Raw genomic sequence first — 22,171 nt, 5'->3', positions numbered from 1 at the left:
ATCCTAGTAGATCAACAGTATTTCAGAAATGATATCTGTCACATTTAAAGTCACTTACATCACCATTTTTGATGCTCAGTTTGAACTTCAGAAGGTCACCATAACCATGTGTTCACAACTAAATGTGTTGAGTACATTAATATCCACATGGTTTGAGTTTGCGTGCTAAAACACTTCAGTACCATCATGTATACTAAGTGTCAGGTACCAATAGCAGTTTACTTCTTAAATACAGTTATTAAACTGGATAATATTTATCCTTCTACATCAGATAATAACAGAATCTTACTTCACTAAATCAAATAACAAATAAGGGACACTACTTGAACGAACAACAGGAACCAGTATTTAATATGGTCAACATTACGACTTCAGAGTTATAAATTGCAGGATTTTATATGAAGTGTTTTATAATTTCAAGAGACTTTCTAGAATATTGAGACTAGCATTAAGTTGCTGCTAGTGAGTGTCCACGTTAGTTGAAGGTCGGGAAGTGCAAAACAGGGCATGTTATGTAATAATATGGTTTCAGATCAATAATCAGTCGAAACATGTCAGTCTATCTTGAAATACAGGGATGAATCAAATACAATTCAAAAAGCACTAATCTGATCAAAACAATGTTCTGGAATTGAAATGTTCTGCAGTTTCTCTGTGTTTTGAAGGAGTTATATGTGTAACAAGCAGTTTAAAGTACTGTGTCATTGACTTAAGACAAGGATTCTGTTGGTGAATGGCCAACAATGCACCTGACCACACCTCATTTTAAGACCAACACACCCACTGATGCACTGATGGGCGCAGGTGCCAGAGTTTAATCAAAACACTGCAAAGTATACAATTCAAAAGACACTGTTGTTGTTTTGCTATTTTAATAAGGGCAGCGGTCTAGACAGTCAGTGTCAATGAAGCATATATAGAAGCATCTTTCTGCACAGCAATGACTCAGAGGAATGTTTATTTTTAGTCATAAATGATTATCTGAGACCCCTCGAGAAAAAAAACTGTGTCCACCTCTGCAGGTCTGACTGTCTACAGCGAGATACTGAGGTTTTGACAAGCTGCTGACAGCAGCCTTGGCCTACTTCTACACCGGAGTCACGTTGCTGGACGTGTGTAACTCTGTCCACATAACCGCACACACACACACACACACACACACACACACACACACACACAGAACTGAAACTTGCCACCTAAGACCCCATCTGTGCCCCCCCTCTGACTACAGTACCCCCTACCCAACATCACATTACTGCACTCCCCACTTGCATCCTGTCTTTCTGACCCCATGGGGCCCAACATGGGGGCTGTGTATGTGTGGGTAACCAACCCCTACACTGAGGCCTTAAACCAAAAGGGAGCTGCACTGCAAACAACAAGATGCAACAACCACAGAAAATAATTATTATGTATCTCACCATCTGTCTATTTGTGTGCGCCTGTGTGTGTGTGTGGATATATAGTAGCTGTTGTTGTTTTGCTGCCATCAGAATAAAGATGGTGATCCTGATCGTGCATGCATGGAATATTCCACCACGCACACACGCACCAGCCTCCTCATACACACACACACCACACATCAAACTGCCCTGCACAAAAAAAAACAATAAAGTCAAATAGTCGTCATCTGCCCTACAACACTGCGCCAATACCTGTTATAATTACATGTAAAAATGCTCGTGCTGCAGCTTTTTTTTCCATTTCCTGTCGGACAGCTAATAAATAAAAAGCCATAACGTTTTAAAAATTCATAAAAGTCAGGCTTTCTTCCTTCTCTCTTCACATGCAGTTTCTCAGAGAAGCCAGGGTGAGAGTGAAGACTGGCAGACGGAGCAAATTTATTTTGGCTTGTGTCCAAATCACGTGTGTCAAACTCTCTCATCAAACCTGAAACACTCTCTTCAAAATAAAAAACAACTCCCAGCCTCTTTGAAATCACACGGGCCGCTGGATCACTGTTGTTATGTCCACAGTATAACGACTGATCTATGTGCAGTGTAAAAAAGAACAGCACTAGCTACATTAATGCACTTCATTCATTCATTCACAATTTTCCTAATATGATTCCCACAACCATCAGCAACAATCTACCCCTGCAAACAGCTGTGTGTGCTGTGTTGTGAACCTGAAGCGGAATGAGACACTGTCATCTCAGTGAAACGGAACATGACAGGATGAGCAACAAATAAGCTGGAACTGCAGGAAACGCCTCGACTGGCGAGAGTCTGCAATCAAAACACGCTAACAGGCACATGGAGTTCAAAAACAAAACAATTATCAAATTACAAATCAATGACTGGGATGCACAAACATGCAGAGCTGATTCAGCTATTTGGCGGAACGTTTTTATTTCCAAATATCATGAGTGGTCAGATTTTCTTATATATGTATATTTGTTACGCCACAATGAAAATACCTGTAGCTCTGGCTGGGCCTGACCAAACATGAGCTCTATAAAAACTGCACCGCCACAGAACGAGACAAACACAGAGACAGAACGTGAAAGGCAGACGAACATCGCAAGGTGCCTCTTTGAGCAAACGAGACACTATAACACTAATCTGTTTATATAAGATTTTTGTGTGATACAGCACGTGTTGTACAATAAAGTGAGTAATGTCAAAGGTCAACCTGCTGATGATGTGATGAGCTGGCTTTTATTTTGAAAAATGCCTCTCTAAGTTAAATCCTCTTTATTCTATAGCTGCTGGAAAAACAGCTCAAAAGTGAACAAGTGTGTGTGTGTGTGTGTGTGTGTGTGTCCATTACTTTGAGTGCAGCATTACTAACAGTGTTAATGGCATTACTGGCACACAGCCAGACATTCTGTGTTTGTGTGTGTGTATTTGTTACCACTTTAGGACCTTTTTACATTACATTAAACATTCAAGTCTACTGCAAAACACTGAGAGAGATTCAGGTGTGTCCCAGCATACACATGTATGTGTGTCTTTGTGAGAACCAGTTTGACGACCAGACTGTATGAAAGGAGGATATTTTGATTAGGTCGTACTTTCTGACACACCTCCAAAGTGCTGTTTAAGGACCTGTTTGTTGGTTCAGAAGTCAGATAAGGCTGATAATGCTTTGAGTCAATAGCTGTCCTCACAAAAATAGAAATACGATTAAACACCACTTTTTAGGGACAAAACATATAGGTTTTTTCCCTTCTTTCGAGTTAAGGTGAAAACACACGGTGGGGGAAGGGCAAGCAGGGACCATGATCTCTTAAAATGTATTAACTGGTTAAATTGCCTCCATCAAATAGATGCAAGCTGTGCAACTATACTTATCCTTAACTTAAGCAGTCTCTGAATGAGGCATGTTTATATGACTGTTTTTAAAACATAATAAATTATCAATAAATAATAACATGGAATTTGTCAGTGTTAAGTTAAAGGCTTTTGCGGACCAGATGTGTTTTGTCTTTTTAATGTGCCGTTTATTATATTATCTTAACTTCTGATCTGATCTTTCACATCAGTGACAGGATGTCACCTTCCTTGTAGCTTTTATTTTTCAGACTATGAAGAGAATGTGTGTTGCTGATGAAACAGAAGACGGAATTGAAGAGAGAAACAGGTGTGACCTGGGTGTGTTGTCACCCATAACACACAAACACCTAAACAAAGTGAATCTGACTTGCTGCCTGTCATTACTGGCTCGATGAACTCATCAGCTCTCTGGTGGATTATTGTCAGGGCACGGCTTCAGTTTTGTCTGGGGACATTTTCTCTCCAGTGTGAGTCAGAAAGATTGGCACAGTGACTTGGTCGAAAACCCAAAAAGATGCCGTAGACTAGAAGTGAAGTTGGATCTGATTTAAAACTGCGGTATACGATGACTTTGAAACAAACTTTGGCAAAGTAAATGAGGTGGTGCTGAACTGTGTCTGCTCAACATTTGGCTCAAAGTGCATTTGCTTCATCAGGACACAGCTCACTCATGGGGACATTAAAATTAAACACAAGCGCATTTCAGAGTTATTAGCTCAAGCTTGTCATGCTGTCCGAGTCCGAGCCAAAGACAAAAATTAAACCTTCACCAAACATTTGGTGCATAAATCAAACTGCAAAGGGAAAGATTTCAGCAGCTGTGCAGAAACGTCATTGAGAAATATCTATACATTTTACCCCTTACTGCACTAAATGTTTTAAGAGGTCCAGAATGAATAATATAATTGTTCAAAAGACTGGAAAATTCACAACTGAGCAAGATTATAGGCTTAAATATTCTTCTGTTTACATTGTGTTTTGTGGATCTGACTCATGCTGGCTTTGCTGCATTTGCACTTCGGTCCAGACCAGACATTCTTCACACTTTCTTTGAGCAGATTTTGGCACAGGATTTAACACCAGCAACTCTTTCTTAAAAACACCAGGTGAAACACAGGTAGAGGAGGGTAAAAGCCTGATTTAGGCGTAGTTGATTTCTATTTATAGAACTGCGACCACAGGTGACCTCTGAGAGTAAAAATAGCAACAAAACACTGGGAAAACTGAAACTACTTTTCTTGCTCCAGTTGATGGTTAAAATATTCACATGTTTTGAAATGACCTGCTTTGTGTCACAGGACAATCCTGAGTTTAGGTTAAGTTTGCCCAGCTGTTTTCTAAACAGCAGAGACTCCATTTTAGGGTTGACGGAAACTAATAATGAGCAAAACGCAAGAGTCTTTGCTAGTTTCGACAGTTATTAATTTCCCATGTGGTGCACGATAATAGTACCAATTGAGCACCCATGGGTTTGTTGGTCTTAAGGTGCAGTCAGGTGCATCTTAAGGTGTGCTCTGCCAAAAACTAATGTTCTCAAACACTATGCACAATACACATTTAAAACCAGTGAAATAGGATTTGGGCAAAACCTAAATGAACTTGCAATATTTGTTTTTTTTTAAAAAAGGGGGGACTTATTTGTTGAAATGTAGTCTTTTCTGAACAATTTCAAGGGCTTCTCAGTTGAGTTTAACCACCTGGAAAACAATTCATATTCAAGAGGAGTAAAAATGAAAGCTATAATACAGGAGGAAGATAAAGACAATGGAAAGAAAATAATAAAGAAAGACAGACGCGGACAGATCTCAAGCAAAGAAAAGGGGAAAGTTTCCATTCTTAGAAAATGTATTGTGTGTATGTGTGTGTCATTCCCTCTTGTTGTCGAGTGCATTTGTATGTGTCTGTTTGTGACCTCTAACTGAAAGCCAGGGCTAAATACAGTCCAGCCATCTGATATTGACTTTGATAACAGTCCTCCACCCCGAGAAAACAACCAGCCATGCATGCAGTGTTGCTGATAGTCTCCACACACAATGTTGAAACACAGGCACCAGCCTGCAGATACATGTCAGCATAAATATATTAGACTGCAGATGAATCACTATTTTAATTAACTTTCTTTTCTTCCCCTTGACATCTTGGGCCTTTTATTCTGTTTTCCACTATGTGAAGAAGAGACTCAGTGATAGAAAATGTGCACAATTGTGTGATAAAAAAAAGAAATTAGTTTTGTTCTAGTTTTCACTTTACTTGGACTGGGTTTACTTCAGTAGACACTAAGAGAACATCAATAACAGAGGATAAATAATGAGCATCTAAACCTCTTGTCCTGCAGGATGACACCTTGTTATTTTGAGGAACCTCAAGAGTTTTTGTTGTGTGATATGGAAACTGTTAACTAAACAGTTCTGGATTCACAGCAAAGAGTGTTGGCTTACACAGCAGTCTACAGCAAAATAGTAAGATCGATGTAGAACTTTATATTAAACTGGCAGAATATGTGCGTTTTTCCAGTATTTGGGCCACAATCCAACCTTTAAAACCCCTTCTTGAAGTTGATATCCCTGACAAAAATGATTTCTTTCAGTTCAAAACCTCCAGCTTGTCCTCATTCATCCCTTATACATGTTTATGTATGGGGTGTTTGCCAAGTTGACATAATATTATGTGCAAATGTATGTCTATGTGCATGATTGTGTGTGTGTGTGTGTGTTCATGTGACTGTCTGCATGTGATTCTCGTGTGTGGGTAATAACGCACAGCTGACTCAGCAGCGGTGTATAGTCAGCGAACATTTCATCAAGAGGAAGTCAGTTTCTTTCACTTCAGCTGAGCCAGCCGCTCTCCTGTGTGCAGTGAGCAGTGAATTGCATCGCAGTCTGTAAATGACACACGCTGTGATGCAAGACAGAAAAAAACATTTTTGAGGAAGACACGCTTGCACTTGTGCATGTGCGTGACTGCTGATCCCGTCAGGTCAAAGACCGTGATCAGTTCACACTGAAACCACATACTGCACATCAATTTGCTGTTGTTGTGCCAGTAAAGGTGGTGGTTTTCTGCACAACTGACACTTTAGCGAGGGAACATATGTTGTTCATTCGCATCTCTGCGGAATATTTGTTAGGTTTTTCTGCAGATTTACTAGACCACACAGCATAATAACACACACATGAAATACTTTAAAATGCAGGGATGAGCATGAGTGTGTGTCAGTTGTGTGTGTGTGTGTGTGTGTGTGTGCATATTTCAGACTCACCAAAAGGCCTTAAAAGCTTCATAAATGTCACTGAGACGTTGTTTTTTGGTCCAGGCAGCAATTTCAGCCCTGAAGTTGTACCTAAACATACATACACACAAGATCCAGCAAATTATGGCAGTGCACGCACACTGACACTCATGCAGTTAAATCTTTTCATACATGTACAATCAATACAGCACATGCGCTCTAATGCGCTTGTGATGCACAAGCATAAGAATAAATCAACAGATGCCAAGCTACCGAGGCTCACTTAAAGCTACATGATACAGCATTATTTGTATGCTGCTTCCTTCATCTGAAAACAGGTTCTGTCAATGTCAACACATGCAAGAGCAGGTGGAGACAAGGCGTCTTCATCCAATCAAAGTGCTCAACGACCGGGTTGCCTCGGTCTGTCTTGACATTAAACAAATCACTTATTGTGTATGATGTGTGAATGTCACTGGGCGACATTAGATCTAAACACTGCAATTCTGAGAAATGTGGAGCTGATTGTCTTATTCAGCATTGTGTGAACTCATCCGTTAATGGCATGAATCTAATGGACATTTGTTTACATTAATAGGTTTTCAACATTTTAACATAATATCATGGTTTTGACAATAGTGAATCTATGAGGGGTTTTTTTTGACAGCAAACAGGTGGATAAGCTCTGATGTTGACTCGACATAAATAGGGTCTATAAGATGCCAAGAGTCAAACACACTGTCTTAATTGCCTGTTATTTTTGTGTTTAATTGCCCATCTAAAATGCCAAAGATAAGTATTATAAGAGGCTGTAATCAAACAGATATTCACTTAATTTTGCTTTAAACCAGACAATTATGATAAGATGATTATAAGTGCCTTATTTCTTTGTTTATGTTCAAGTCAAACATTGACAACAATGACATCCAAAGCCCCTAAATAAAGCACCATAATCCCTTTCTATTGGAAACATAGTTAAAAAGTTGATTACAGACAATGACACTGCTCATATATTCTTTGTTTCTAATTGTCAAACAAAGCTACACCTGTTTTTGTTTGTTTCATGTGCATTGTTTAAATTGTCTCCACAGTCACAGGTGAGTTACTTATTGCATTCAAATATGTGCTCCGTGTTAAAAACATCAAGCAAATGAGCATAAAGGATTATTCTATAGCACTGATGTTCTCAACTGCGACCCTATTCTGTTTATAACTAGGCGTTTGACAGCTTGTCACAGGTTACGACACCTTTCAGAACAGCTAATTATAAACACTGTATGATCAGAGCAGCCTAATTATAACCCTGCTCTGTCCCGGGCTGCCTGCAGCAGCAGCAGCGTCTGTCTTCTTTTTGTTTTTGTTTTTGTCACAGGCCTACTCAAACTACTGTAAACGCTTCCTCCTCCTCCTCCTCCTCCTCCCCCCCTCATCTCTCTGCAGAAGCAGCAACCTGAGATGCTGCTGCTGCTGCTGATGCCGCTCTGTTATTATTCCGCAACAACAGCGGCTACAAAATGTTCCGTATCCCCGCCCAGTGCGAGCCGGTGTATCAGCCGCACACGGAGCTCACCTCACCGGGTCGTGTCAGCCGCCTTCTCCGTGTGTTTTTCCGCTGAGTCGCTGGGCTCCGCGGCAGCTTCAGCTGCATCGGTTCTCCGCTGCTCCTGCGACTGAAGCCAGGGCTTTAAATATGCCTTTAAAGGAATATGTGTCGGAAGAGGAGACGTAGCGCTGCCTTCCGCCGACGACACGGCTCATTTGCATAACTGGGCGGGGTCTTGGCGGTGGTATACAAAACAAGCGGAGAGGCTTTTTTTTCTTTTTTTCTTCTTAATTTAAAGGGGACGTTCACCCAAGTACACCCTTGTGATCAGGGGCGTTTGAAGGGAGTTTGGGGGACACAGGCAAAATGGTCCTGGGGGCCCCAACAACAAATTAAAGGTACATTTCCACTGCAGGAACTTCATCCACTAGCCACTTTATCAAGTGCTTATTATTGCAATTAGTTATTAATCAGTTGCTTGCCGACTATCAACCACTGCTGAGTCAGCACTGCATTATTTTCAGAGGTGGAAAGTAATGAATTACATTTACTTGTGTTACTGTAATTGAGTAGGTTTTTTTTGTGTACTTGTGTACTGTTCACATCCATTACTGAGTAAAAAGATGTTGGCCTTAGGACAGGTGGATAATGAGGACAGGTGAATGATGAAAACAGGTCAGGGCTGGACTGGGACCAAAAAATGGCCCTGGCATTTTTGCCCATGGCGGCCCACCATGATTATTTATACGATATGCAGAGGCACATGACATACCAGAGGATATATGCGCACATTGTGTTGTTTAAAAAAATAAAATAAAGTGCAGTAGCCTACATGGAAGAGGGTAAAAACACACACTGTTGCACACTTTTAGCCTACAGGTACTATTTAGTGAAGATGTACACTTATCCCAAAACATTTTTCATTGTTAAGTCAACGGGCTGTCATCATTTCTGTGTCATTCCCTTGTCTTTCTAACTGTGTGCGTGTGTACACCAGACTGTCTGCGCAAAGAAATTGCATAGGTTTGCTTGTTGTACTGCATCAAGATTAACAACAATTTCGACCAATCATGACTGACTTGAGGGCGTTCTGAAGGTCTAGGGCTTCTTTGCTACTGATGCAGGTTGCAGACAAACACTCAAATGCATGCCCATCGAAAGCAGCATCTCTGTGCCCCCTTGCACTTTTGTGGTTTATTATCCATTTCCACAGACGGACACTCACTTCTCTCCAACTCCAGTTGAACTCAAATGGCAAAATTTGATAAGCTTGTTCGAGGGGGAGGGGAGGGCTGAGAGATTTCACTGGACTAGCCGAATGTCCTTCAAGAAAATAACCAAGTGGCCTCGTTTCGTGTCTCAAATATCGATAAAAAATTATTTATTATATACTTTTTGATTAAATTATGACAGTCCAGGCCCGAAAATGTGCATCGGCCCATCGGGCATTGCATGGCACGCCTGGCCGCGACAGGTGAATGATGAGGACAGAATGAGAAAGTTTTTGTGACCTTTGACCCATGTTGACTGACTCATTATGTGTTAACATATTTTATTTTGTCAGCACTTTAATTTGTAAAGGTTTGCCTTTAATTTAAAACAATTCATGTGAGATTTGTGTCCCCTTGTCTTTTTTGCGACACAAGAAAGAACCTTGTTAAGAAAGTAACTTTAACTGAGTACATTTCAAACTTTTTACTTTAAAATTTTTAGACCAGTACTTTTACTTGTACTATGTAAATTATGTTAAATACAATGTTGTCGAAATAGTGGTACTTTTACTTAGAATATTTCAGTACTCTTTCCACCTCTGATTATTTTACACACAGCTATTCTTTTTAGGACACTGCATTGACTTCCATTTATTTATACAGCCTAAAGTGCTGTCCCTAACCATAACGAGTTAATGCCTAACCCTAACCTTAACCTGACCACAATTTAAATCTGGGTTCTAAACTTAGAAATTAGGTTCTGCCTCATTAGGACCAGGATTAGTCTCCATGAGGACTACTGGTCCTGACTCCTGACAAGGTCAGTGTTAATGCCAGATAAGGTCCTAAAGAGGTAACAAATACACTCACCCACACACACACACACACTTGTATTGTTAGGTACACCTGTTCAACTGCTCATTAAACAAACCAGTGATTGTTAGTCGATAGCTGACAATCAACCAGTGCTGAGTCATCAGTGCATTATTACACACACACATACACAGGTTTGCAAAGATATTCTTGTTCTGATTCTGCTTGACTTACAGCCATTTGTACAGCCTCATTTATTTAATATAAACATTTAATCAGCCAATTACATGGCATTTAGGCACATGGGCATGGACATCAACCTGCTGAAGTTCATACTGGGCATCAAAATTGGGGGGGATGTGATTTAAGGGATTTTAGACATGGCATGGTGCATGATATTAAGAATGAAATGTGCATTTCTATCATAATGTGTGAAAATCATTCCCAAAAAAACTCACCATTTTCTTCAGTTTGCAACCTGCTGTTAATGAATACAATATGTTATATATAAGACCAGACCATGTCAGAGAAAAGGAGAGGTCAAAAAGATTGAGAATATACCCAAATTGTTGGTTTGACACTGTATTTTTAAGCAGTAGCATATAAAAACAATTATATTTACCCCCTTAAATCTATCACTTCCAGAATTGAAAAAAAATAGTGTATTAGAGGAAACTAATGAAGACAGAAAACATCTTCCACTGCTGCACATGTCACCAGGAAAATAAAATGGAACTTGTTCATTCTGTTCTAAAAAAAAAAATGATATTATGATTGTCTGTCTTCTACTAAAACTAACAATTAACAAATGATGCCCCCTTTTGGTGAACTCAAAGAAGTGCACAACAATCTTTAAAGTCATACAGTACAAATACTGTGATTCAAAAGATGGATTATGTAAATTAAAAAAGGTTTACTGCATATTTTTTCTATCTTGTGAGATGTATCAGTTTGAATAATCTCACTAGAAAGTCATTTGAAACTTAATCCGGCAGAAAATCAAGACAAACCCATGACTTACTTTAAATAATATATTGAATTTGTTCACTGTTGGTTAAAACTGGTTCTTAAAAGACATTAAAACTATATATTGTGCATGTTTACAAAAAATGCATAGAAAAAAAATAACTAAAGTGGAAAAAAAAATTGAGTGATTGCACAGAAATACATACTCATGTTTCCCAGACACTGTAAATATGTGAGTATTGTTTTAGTAATGTAAAAAACACATATTCACACATTCTTTCCAACGCTATAATGCTGTAACATGTTTTTATATACTGTATGTGCAGAATGTGTAAAAACCACTCTGCCTAATTTCACTTTGATAATATACAAAACACTAACACTGTAATTACAGATTATAAATAGATACAGAACATTATGTCGGGGGCATTTTATGGCTTGTGTGATAAATAATGACATTCTTTATTACATCCACTGACTTGGACGTGTTGTGTTCAGAATGTTCAGATCATCACATCCTGTCAGTTTAATAGCAATAATAAAAAAAAATCCTTCCTTTGCACAGGCAACTGGTTCAAAACACTATAAAAAAATACTAAATGGAGAAGAAAAATGGAAGCACTGTTGAAAGGTAATGTCAGGTTAGTGTGGGTTTTTAACTGTTGAAAAATTCCAGATATTGCCGGACTTTGTGGAGTTTCTCTGAAACATGCTTCATCTCACATCACATGTCAACATTTGTATCTGCTTTTACAGTATTTCATCACACTCCCTCTGTATGTTTTCAATTTAAAGGATAACTTCCATCAAAATAAGCTCTTGAGGGGGGACCTCCCTCTGTTTTAAGTTAAGTTTTATTTTCAAGGTATTTCGAGCTGGAGAATTCACCTCGCATACACAGTGGGAGGCGAGGCTCAGTCACACAGTGTTCCCACAGAACACTCGTGTGATCATAACAAGGTGCACAGTAACAGGATGTATGCTATACCTGTGATATAAATAAGAAACTTCAGTAAAGTCAATAACTTTTCTTTTTCAGTCTTCATTCATCCTTCATATTCCTAACATGTTAGTACTAAACGCATACGACTGACATGTGATTCCTTCATATTTCTGTGACGCAGCGGCAGGTCGAGGTTGTGAGTTTGATTTTCTCCACCGGGGGTTTCTTTGACAAGTCACATGACAACGAGGAAAAGTTACTTTTTGTCCTCCTCCTGTCGGTGTTTACGCGTCTACTCCACCTTCCAGATGGCGATCTTTCCGTCATGTTTGCCAGCTCCGCTGAGGACGTAGCGATCCTCTGCCGAGCAGAGCGCCGTCACCTTGTCGCAGTGGCCGTGAAGCTCCTTCATCACCTGGTGGCGCTCAGTGTCCAGGATGTAAATCTTTCCTTTGGCAGAGCTGCGGCCAACACCACCAACCCACACCTGGAGAGCAAAATTAAAAAAAGGGGGTCAGATAGTGTGCTTTTACTTCATGTCAATACCAATATTTTAATGCATTATAGGTGACGTGTGTATTTAAAAGTGTAGTTATACAGGGTATAATTGCACTCCTCTGTTAAATATTGAAATTTAAATAATTTCTAATTGTTTTTTTTTTTGCTTTTTCATTAGTGATAGATGGTACCTGGTGCTTTTTTTAGTACCTGCTCTGGCGAGGTAACAAGTGAGCTGAGCCGATACTAAAATATGATGTCAACAGACTGATGGCCACTGACTGGTCAGGGAGTGTCGTCACTGGAAGAGTCACGAGTGTGGCGTCCGGCACAAGAACTAAAGCGAACAATGCTGAACTGTAAATCAGATTAAAAAAATTTAACAATCCTGAAAACATGCGCTAATCTTAGGGTTATCAAAGTTAACGTGTTAATCACTGCGAGATTAACGCAATAAAATAATTTAATGCAGTTAACGCAAGTTTGTGTACTTCTGGTGTGCACTGACCTCCCGACATGAAAGCCGGGCATAAAACACGCAAAATATTCACTTGCCTGCAGTCCATTAAAGACTCATTCATTTAGTCATTAGAAGAAAAGCAACTGCTTTGTTTGTCACTGGTTTGTGTGTTTGTGTCGTGTATAAAACAACGTCACGGCACCCACGTGGAGGAGGTAATACAGTGATGGAAAACTACATGACTGACCAAACTGAGTAGAGTAGAGCCAAGTCGTGCAAGAACTGTATCATGGAAAAGAGAAGACTTACCAGATGTTTCAAACTGGAGTTTTAAATGTATGTTCTGTGTCTGTGTGCAGGGGCGCTGTGTAATAACCTGATTTTTCACTTTAATCATGCAGTAACATCCAGTGCAGTCCTGCAGCGTCACACGGTGGAACGGTTTGGTATGGTCTTTCATATGCCAAATACACACTTCTCCTGAGTCTATGCACGCGCTCCACAGCTGCTCCCTCTGGAACACACACACACACAAACATACAGTAAATATTTGACTTAAGTATACAGTAGAATAACTGAATCGCTGAGTAAAAAGACAGTTACAGAGAAGTAGAAACAAACACCTCAGGTAACAGCAGTATGGAGCTGAATGTAGCTGTGGATCCTTTCTGCTGCTCTGGCAGATGGAGACGATGTTTCAGAGAACCGTTCCTCCAGACCTCCATGACACTGTCCCTGGAACCTGGTGGACACACACGTCATTCAGTTATTACAGCTTTGAACAACATGAACAACATGAGTTGTTTATGCAAATGTGTGAAACTCACTGCACCACAGCGTGCTGCCCCAGCTGTGGACAGACAGCAGACGATCACAGGACAGACGGAAGTGCCTCTTCACCTGAGTGGTTTAAGAGAGAAATGACAACATTTATGCAAAACAGAGCTAAGAATGTTATAAGTGAGAGAAGAGGGGAGTCAATGAGGCTTTCATGAGGGTTTTTTCAGTATAATGAAATTCTTTGTGCTTAGTGTTGCTTCAACTTTACAGAGGAGTTTAAGAGGTAGAGTAGAGAATAATGTTGTATAGAGAAGGTATGTACAAAAAAGAATACGATATGAAGTAGGTTCCTAAAAATACAAAGCAAAAATTAATTATTATTAGATATAAAGATATACTCTCATTTTATGTGTTTTATTCAATGTCCTGTTTATGATTATTATATTTAGAAAAGAATAGAATAGAATATTTAAAAGTTGATCCTTGAATTTGTCAAACTAAATCACTATTAAAGCTAAAAACTATAAAACAAATACTATTTTAATTAATTAAATAACTATTATTATGATTACTAGATAGCATTTTAAGCTGAAAATGATGAGCACAGTTTTCAGGTTGACTAACTGACCTGAAGTGTCGACACGTCCCACACCATCACGGTTCCCTCTACGCTGCAGGAGTACGCCACCTTCTGGCTATAGAACACAGGTACACTGGTAAGTAACGCTTCACTATTATAGTTTACAGGTTCAGAAACAAAAAGACTGTGATGTAATTCAACGATGATATAATTCAGCATGTTTGATTGGGCAGAGATTTTACACTGGACACCCTTCCTGAGACAACCTTCCCATTTATCCGGGTTTGGTACCAGGCACAAGGATGTGGACGTGGCCTTCCTCGTGGCTGGGGTCAATTTATAGTGTCCAATAAATAATGCCAATCACACAAACTACCATACTTATTTTTATCCCTGACTGTGTTTTCTTGTCTGTAATCTGTTGCCAGGATAACTACCTGTTTCTATTGTTTCTGCACAGCCTGCAAAATGACAATAAGTCTTCATTTATAACAAAGGTTAGGTTACTTTTTATGAATACTGTTGCTATGGTGACCAGCAGTTCAACATAAATCAAGTTTTTCATTAATAACATAACTATTGTTGCACTCAGTACACGTCTACATAACCTTCTTAAACTGTATATGGTTTAATAGATGATGGTGACATACTGTACTGTACGTATTGCACATTAGGATTTATGAACATGATTTCTCTCTCTGTTATTCAGGTTGGTTTTTCTTACACTGAACATAAGCAGACTTGTGTGTTTTGTTACCTGTATTTGTCTGTGTCCAGCGATAGTCCCGTGACTTCTGCCCTGTGCTCGGTCAGCTGTCTGTTACACACCATGGCCACCATGCTGATGATGTAGATAACCGAGTCCTCGGAGCCCATCCACACCTGATCCTTGTCAACTCCCAGCATGCAGTTCTGAAAGAGAAGAGACTGATCAGGAGTCGTGTGGATACAGAGAAGAGTAAAGTTTTCTTTTCCTGGTAAATTCCTGGAAAATTCCTGGTTATGCCACGTATTGGTGAGCAGCTATTGAGTGATTTTGAAGTTTATTTTTAACTGAAACCATTAAAAAGAATAATGTCAGCAGAGGGAATATTACACAGGGTTCCCACACTTTGGTTGACATCAAATTCAAGGACATTTTTAAGACCAATTCCCTCAAATTCAAGGACCGAATGTGCTAACACAGCTTAAGATGGGAGGGCAACTTGTAAGAGCGGCTTCTCCCATGACGTCCACTTCTATTGATATGCAGCACGCTCGGCATCTGGACAAGTGATTGTCCTTGGGCTCTTGGTCAAAGTCAGTCTTTGTCATTTATATATATATATATATATATATACATATATACATATACATATACATATATACACACACATTATATATAATAGTTGAACTTATTCATATAGAAAAATAACACATTATTTGCTGGTTCTAACTTTTATACACAGGGGAATTTCAGTTTGTCATGATAGTGAATTGATTATCTTAGGGTCACATGAGACTTCTCCACAAGGGGGCAACATTGTTCCTATAAAGAGTTGCACTGAGCTACAAAACCCTCTGTCCTCTTCAACACTGTTACATCTGGTGTCAAATTCGACATTTATTGTCATTATAAACAAATGAGAATGTGTAGAAAATGTTTTTTTGCTTGTCCACAAAATTTCAGCATCTAATGTTACTTTTCTTCACCGTTGTGCTTCACCGTTGTAACTACCGTGTAAGTACTGTAGAACACGTGACGTGGTAGGGACGAGTGTGCAAATATTATGGTTGACTCCACGGCAAGCGCACGCTCTATCTTTCTCACACGCAGATAAGTTGACGTACAGTACTTCATGTGACTGTGACCTGCATGCTTGTAGTGCAGGTCAGTGATTAGCACAGCCCTGAGAAGTTAACACTCAGCCTTAACCTCATTTACAGCCTTCTCCTCAAAGACCTTAAAGGCAACTTTAACTCGTGAATGTTTTCTTGTGTTGAAAAGGTCGGGGGGACTGAAAAGAACTGAAAAGAATTCAAAATACAGATAACACTGGCACAGTTGGACATCAAGCAACGGGAGCAAAAATGAAAACAACTTCAACATAAAGGCAGAACAACAGTGTCCACCATTCTGTGTTAGTTTGCACAGAAGGACAAGGATCCAGATGCAAGATTACAAGGAGCTCACACTTATACGTACAAAATGCTTTGTTTCTCTGTATTTTAAAAGGTAAACCTAAAGTTTTCTACCATTTTAAAATCTTAATGCATGGAGGTAAAAAAGGAAGAAGCTACACCAAATGGGAGTCCCCCCTACCCTCTTCACTTCCAGCTGTCAAAACTCCAGTCCAGCAGAGCAACAGACAGAAGTAGAGGGTTGAAAAACAGTGAAAAACTGAAATATTCCACTCCAAATCTTCCCTTCCAGCTTTTCTTTTTGGTCTCCATTAACCTGCTAAAAGTACAGCGTGTAAGATTTAGCAACATATATTGGGGAAGTTGCATGTTGCAGCTGAATAATTCTCACCTCACACTTCCTTTCCAAACTTTTTTGGACACCCCTGATTCAGATTTGAAAAAGTGAAGATTTCCGGGGTCCTATGGTCCTTTCAGACCTTTTGTTAACAGTAAAACTTACATACAAATGCACTGTTTTATAATCATTTTATTTTCATTGTCACAATTATCAGTTATAACCAAATCTACGCCACGGAGGCTTAAAAAAATTCTGCCTTTCTTTCACATCTAAAGTCAGATATCATAATGACATAAGGAGGTGGTGGAGGTGAATGCATGAATCTGTCACGGCTGGGTTGCGAATCTGGGAATCTGATTTTAAAGTGTAACTCCTTACCAGCTGAGCTAATGAGGAGGACACGAGACTGAAGACGATTTTCTGTCCCACTTGGTCCCTTGCCATAAATAATACATTATAAAACCAAAGCTGCGGGCCGTACCAAATCTGACGGAGGGCCGGACTTTGGACATGCCTGCTTTTAATTGACCGTAGGTGTGAATGTGAGAGTGAATGGTTGTTTGTCTCTATGTGGCCCTGTGATGGACTGGTGACCTGTACAGAGTCTATCGTGCCTTTGGCCTTATGACAGCTGATTGGCACCAGTGAGGAGAATAAAAGCGGTAGATGATGATTCACATCGTGTGATTGACTTCATGGAGCTAAATGTCAGTAACATGACTAACTTGTATTTTGTGTGTGTGTGTGTGTGTTTTCTTACCAGCCTTGCATTCCCAACATGACAGGTGTGTGTGAGGGACCAGCTGGAAGCGTCAAATACCATCACCTTCCCTCCGCTCACAGACACCCACAACTGACCTGTGAGAAACACAAGAGTTATCACTGCCAGCTAAAACCATGGGGATTTATTAACAAACACCATTTAAAAGACGTTCATAAAGCTTATATAGGCGGTACAGACTTTTATTTTGTAATATGCACGACAGCAAGCGGGAACGGGAACATCCTCCTGCGAGGAGTTTTCCCTCTGCTACGATTCAGCAGTTTGAGTGAAAACACCCTGTGTTCAAAAGTGACTCCACCCCGGCTTCACCTAACGGTCAGATTTCCTCCAGCACACATGCCGCTACTTTCAAGCACCACTGATGGAAACAAAGAAAGTAACATCCTGTATTTTTGTGTGAGAAACACAGCGGGTTGGTGTGATGTATCGTAAAAAAGAAAGACCTTGGGAGAGTGTGTTTGTTGTAGAAAGTGACAAAACTACCGAGCAGGGCAGGGAATAAAGAGGAGAGCAGGGGGGGTGGGGGGAGAAAAGAGGGAGTGTGGTGGCCATGTGCCAGGAAACAAATTCAGTGACCTATATTCAAACTAAAGAGAGTCGGAGAGAGAGGCAGGGCCAAATAAGAGGGGACGGTCGCTGCTGTGGAAGAACTGAGCAGCGTCTGTGCGCGTGTGGACGACAGAGAACGAGTGAGCATGTTAGTTAGTTAGTGCTGGGGGTCAGTGTGACACCAGCCAAGCAGTTAAGTGGCCCCAGATGGTCTGTCGCCTGAAGCACAGGTCTGTGTCGTCTGTTTGAAGATGGTTCTTATCAATCATCCCGCCAAATAATGCACCAGTCTGTCTGTCCATCACTACAGTATAATTCTGTCTGTCTATCACTATAAGTCTGTCTGTCTATCATTATAAAATCAAAGGATGAGTGTAGACATCAAATTCTGTGACCTTCCACACTCGGACCAGAGCTACAAGCAGAATAACTAGCTTTTGGAATGATTTTATTAAACTTTATTTATATAGCACTTTTCTTAACAATGTAACAAAGTGCTTCAGAGTCAAATCAAACCAATTTAATTATCTCATGGGGCTATATGATATGATCAGTTTTGTGTTTTTCACATGCCTGTATTCAGGGGAAAGGCGCAGTGACAGAGAAACCCAGTGTTGCTTAGAACTTCAGATTTGTGCGTCCATCCATTGTTTACCTCTTTATCCTCCATAAGAGGGCCACAGGGCTGACATAGAGCAGAAGGTGGGGACAACACATAGAGACAAACAACTATTCACTCTCACCCTCACACTTACGAGTGTTTAATTAACATCTGCATGTTTTTGGTCTGTGGGGGGAAACCAGAGAAGCTGGAGAAAACCCCACACACACGAGGAGAACATGCAAACTCTATGCAGAACCATGTGTTTTTGCTGTAAGGAAACAGCGCTAACCACTATTTCGCCTTGTGGCCCTCTTCAGATTTGTCCTGTAGGAATCAGGAGTTGTCTTCAAATCATGAGCTCAGTGCTCTGCTGTCACTGGTGTATTTTTGTTTTCTTTTTTTTATTATTTATTGATTCTTCTCTTCTTATTTTCCCTGCTTATTTCAATCCACTTGTTAGCATTTGAGTTTTAGTCATCGCTGACATTGCCTGAGTTATGCTCCTGTTATTATACTATTTTAGTTTTATCTGCTTTGTGAGCTGGTGACAGGTAATGGGCAATTTTTATCCCGTGACGCACTTTGAGTTACATTCATTTGCATAAACTTGCATGAATACAGTTGGATTGATTAATTGATGGATTTAAAGCCTCTTTACATGTTCAGCCACTTTTTGGTCTTTTCTTTTTTATTCTCTTTGATTGTTGAAAAAAAGTAGACCTTTGTGATTTACAGCTTATAACAAAAAAAAAAACGTTTACAATATTCTGCAAAATCAATTGGACATTTTCACACAATTGCTGCAAGGTAAAAACAATTACTGAAAATATTTAATATATACAAGTTCCCCAATTCATGTTATCGAAACCATTACCAGATGACACAATATACATTTACTCTGCACTATTGTGAGTTTCTCCAGTTTAGAAAACAGCAGGTTAATCATTTTCAACTTAATAAAGAAACTGAACTATTCAGCTATTCAGGGAGGTTTTGCAGCTCCATTATTATTTTGTTTTTTCCAGATTAATGAGGTTTAAAGTCAAAACTTTATCATGATTTAGATCAGGCAAAAACATGTTCATATGTTAAGTGTATTTGGAGATACTGACACTTTTAATTCATTTACTAATTTAGACGATCTGTCACTTTATTACACAGTCTCTCACTGGAAAGGTTATGCTTTTTGCAAACTTACATATTTCTACATTCACCATCTCACTTCCTTTTTCAGTTGTCCAATAAAGGAGAGCAGCAGAGGAAGTGTTGAGAAACCTGACAGCAGCTTTATGAGAGTTTAAACAACAGTCTGAACTCCAGATTGCTGCACCAGAAAACAGCCAGTCAAATCACAGACATTCACACGGACCAAACCAGAGATTAGAACCTGGGATTAGTGACGGCTGATTCTAAATTATGAGCGGTGAGCGAATGACATGCAAATAAATAGGGCCACTAAAAATTCTTTTTTAAAGGTCCTAAGGCCAAATTTCAAGGCCAGAATTCATCCTGCTTTGTGGCGGTGGTCATTGCAAGTCTTTTATAGCACGTACTCATGTGGAGTGTGTGTGTTTGTGTGTACCTGGTGTGTATAAAAGCACATCCACAGGCTGAGGGGCAGCCAGCTCCAGCGAAGGGTTAATCTTGTGCTTTAGCGTTTCTGCCGTCGTCTTGGGAACCATCATCGGGACTGCAGAAACACAAAAGATAAGTCCGTGACCTTTACCAGGTGGTGAATGCACAAACGTGACACTGGAGCCCCACAGAGCAATAAAACCACAACCACACACACATAACCTCTAAGTGAATGAGTCTTTAGGGACATTAAGTTTCCAAATTAGTGCACACAAGAAAAACAACATTATCTATAATGAGCGGTGGCGTCTTCCTTTACCTTCCATCTTAATGCGGTCAAAGTGAGCCAGCTTCGAGGCAGCGTAGATGGCTTTACTGTTCTGAAGGCTGCCCACGACTGCGTCCATTAACAAGGCATTGGTCAGGGCCTGCTGCATGTACTGGGGGTCCTGCAGGGAAATAGATTTATTTACAGTCACAGCAAACAATGCATAATGAGACAAGACAAACAGTTAAAATCAAAACCAAGTGGGGATAAATTATGGAACATGGTTATTTTCATTATGAATTAATCAATCAAGTGTTTGATGCTCAAAATATCAGCATATAGTGAAAAACATAAAATGACTTTTCTAGAAGAAGCAACTCATTCACGTGTTGTGCTGTAGAAGACTAAAAGTATCTAATTTGCTGACTATTTATATGTCATAAAATATTTACTCAACTGATTAATATGATTTATCTTATAAAAAAATAGCAAGGCTTTAAAAACCTGGAATCAGAATACTTGCATATATTGTACATGTACACAGATGTATAATTGAGAAATGGGAGACTAACATAAATAGAAATGGGAGAAACAAGAGGGACAATGGGGGGGTAAAAAAAAAAGAGAAGAGACTTTTTGTCACACATTGTTACATTTACATCATCTGGTTTCACAAAGGAAACCTTCCGTCTTTGTTCGGACTGTGTATTTATGGTAATGTGTGCCGCATGGAATGTCAACCACACCCACAAAGGTCACTGTGGTTCACTGACACACACAGTAACTGATTCCCAGATAAAGCCATTGAGTGTGTAAGAAAAAATCACCAAATTACTTACTTAGGCATTCATCTATCTATAAATGCATTGAATGTCTGCCTGTCTGTTAATCACATAACTGTCAGAACAGGTCACATGACAGGTTTCAAATGTCGTGGGTGATTTTCCATCATATATTTCCAGCACTACTGGACTCCACTCTACTCGGTTTGGTATCAGTCACTTCGTTTTCCATGACTTCATAGACCCTCCTCAATGTGGGCGGAGTCATCATCGCACTGCTGCATGAAACTGCCGTGACGTAGTTTTATACACGACACAAACACACAAACTAGTGACGAGCAGAGCAGTTGTTTTCAGTGTAATGGAATCATTAGAATAAGTTCATTAAAAAAAAAATTTCAGTACTTCCTGCATGACCGAAAAATTCCTAATGGAAAAGCAAAAAAACAATTATAGTCGAGCCGAGAAGAGGTGGAATTATATAATGGAAAAGCGCTGTTACTCTGACTTTATTTAGATTAGAAATGCAAGTCAAACCCACAGTCACACCCTTATATTCTCACTTCAGTTCCAGCTCTACCTTGTGTTGGTCAGCCATGTTGCGACCGGCCCACATCTCTTTGACCATCAGGTTCCAGAGGTCAGTCTCTGTTTTCAGATTGGCCTCAAACGCCTCCTTCCTGCCGCGAACACGTAGCTTCAGGCTCGGTATCCGCAGGAGCAGGAACGGAGCCGAGGACACCTTCACCTCCTGAAGGGAGACAGATAAAGACGAGATGCTGATCACCATTACACACTCAATATACTCATCTGATTCTGACTTTAAAGTGTGTTGTCCTGATAAAAG

The 22,171-nt window shown here is 39.8% G+C and overlaps 2 protein-coding genes across 3 annotated transcripts in view; both read right to left on the bottom strand.

Annotated features, from left to right (window-relative positions):
- LOC131447259 (solute carrier family 45 member 4-like) overlaps positions 1–8,201 on the bottom strand; it is a 47,603-nt gene extending 39,402 nt beyond the window's left edge. The window contains exons 1-2 of one of the 2 annotated variants that reach the window (XM_058618903.1): positions 8,078–8,201; positions 6,538–6,618 (exon numbers count right to left, since the gene is read on the bottom strand). The gene's annotated coding sequence lies outside the window, so the exon portion shown is untranslated. The remainder of the gene's footprint in view (positions 1–6,537; positions 6,619–8,077) is intronic. The other variant, XM_058618904.1, reaches the window with a different exon arrangement.
- A 2,627-nt stretch (positions 8,202–10,828) lies between these two features.
- Positions 10,829–22,171, bottom strand: part of dennd3a (DENN/MADD domain containing 3a) — a 30,290-nt gene continuing 18,947 nt past the window's right edge. The window contains exons 21-30 of the mRNA XM_058619742.1: positions 21,905–22,075; positions 20,594–20,723; positions 20,282–20,389; positions 17,523–17,620; positions 15,059–15,213; positions 14,350–14,416; positions 13,769–13,841; positions 13,565–13,683; positions 13,318–13,455; positions 10,829–12,470 (exon numbers count right to left, since the gene is read on the bottom strand). Of these exons, the coding sequence (XP_058475725.1) occupies positions 12,276–12,470; positions 13,318–13,455; positions 13,565–13,683; positions 13,769–13,841; positions 14,350–14,416; positions 15,059–15,213; positions 17,523–17,620; positions 20,282–20,389; positions 20,594–20,723; positions 21,905–22,075 (1,254 nt within the window). The 3' untranslated portion in view covers positions 10,829–12,275. The remainder of the gene's footprint in view (positions 12,471–13,317; positions 13,456–13,564; positions 13,684–13,768; positions 13,842–14,349; positions 14,417–15,058; positions 15,214–17,522; positions 17,621–20,281; positions 20,390–20,593; positions 20,724–21,904; positions 22,076–22,171) is intronic.

The sequence above is a fragment of the Solea solea genome, chromosome 20 (genome assembly GCF_958295425.1).
Source record: "Solea solea chromosome 20, fSolSol10.1, whole genome shotgun sequence".
In the NCBI taxonomy this organism is placed as follows: Eukaryota; Metazoa; Chordata; class Actinopteri; order Pleuronectiformes; family Soleidae; genus Solea; species Solea solea.
The sequence above is the reverse complement of the archived record's forward strand: the minus strand, read 5'-3'. Positions and strand labels throughout refer to the sequence as shown.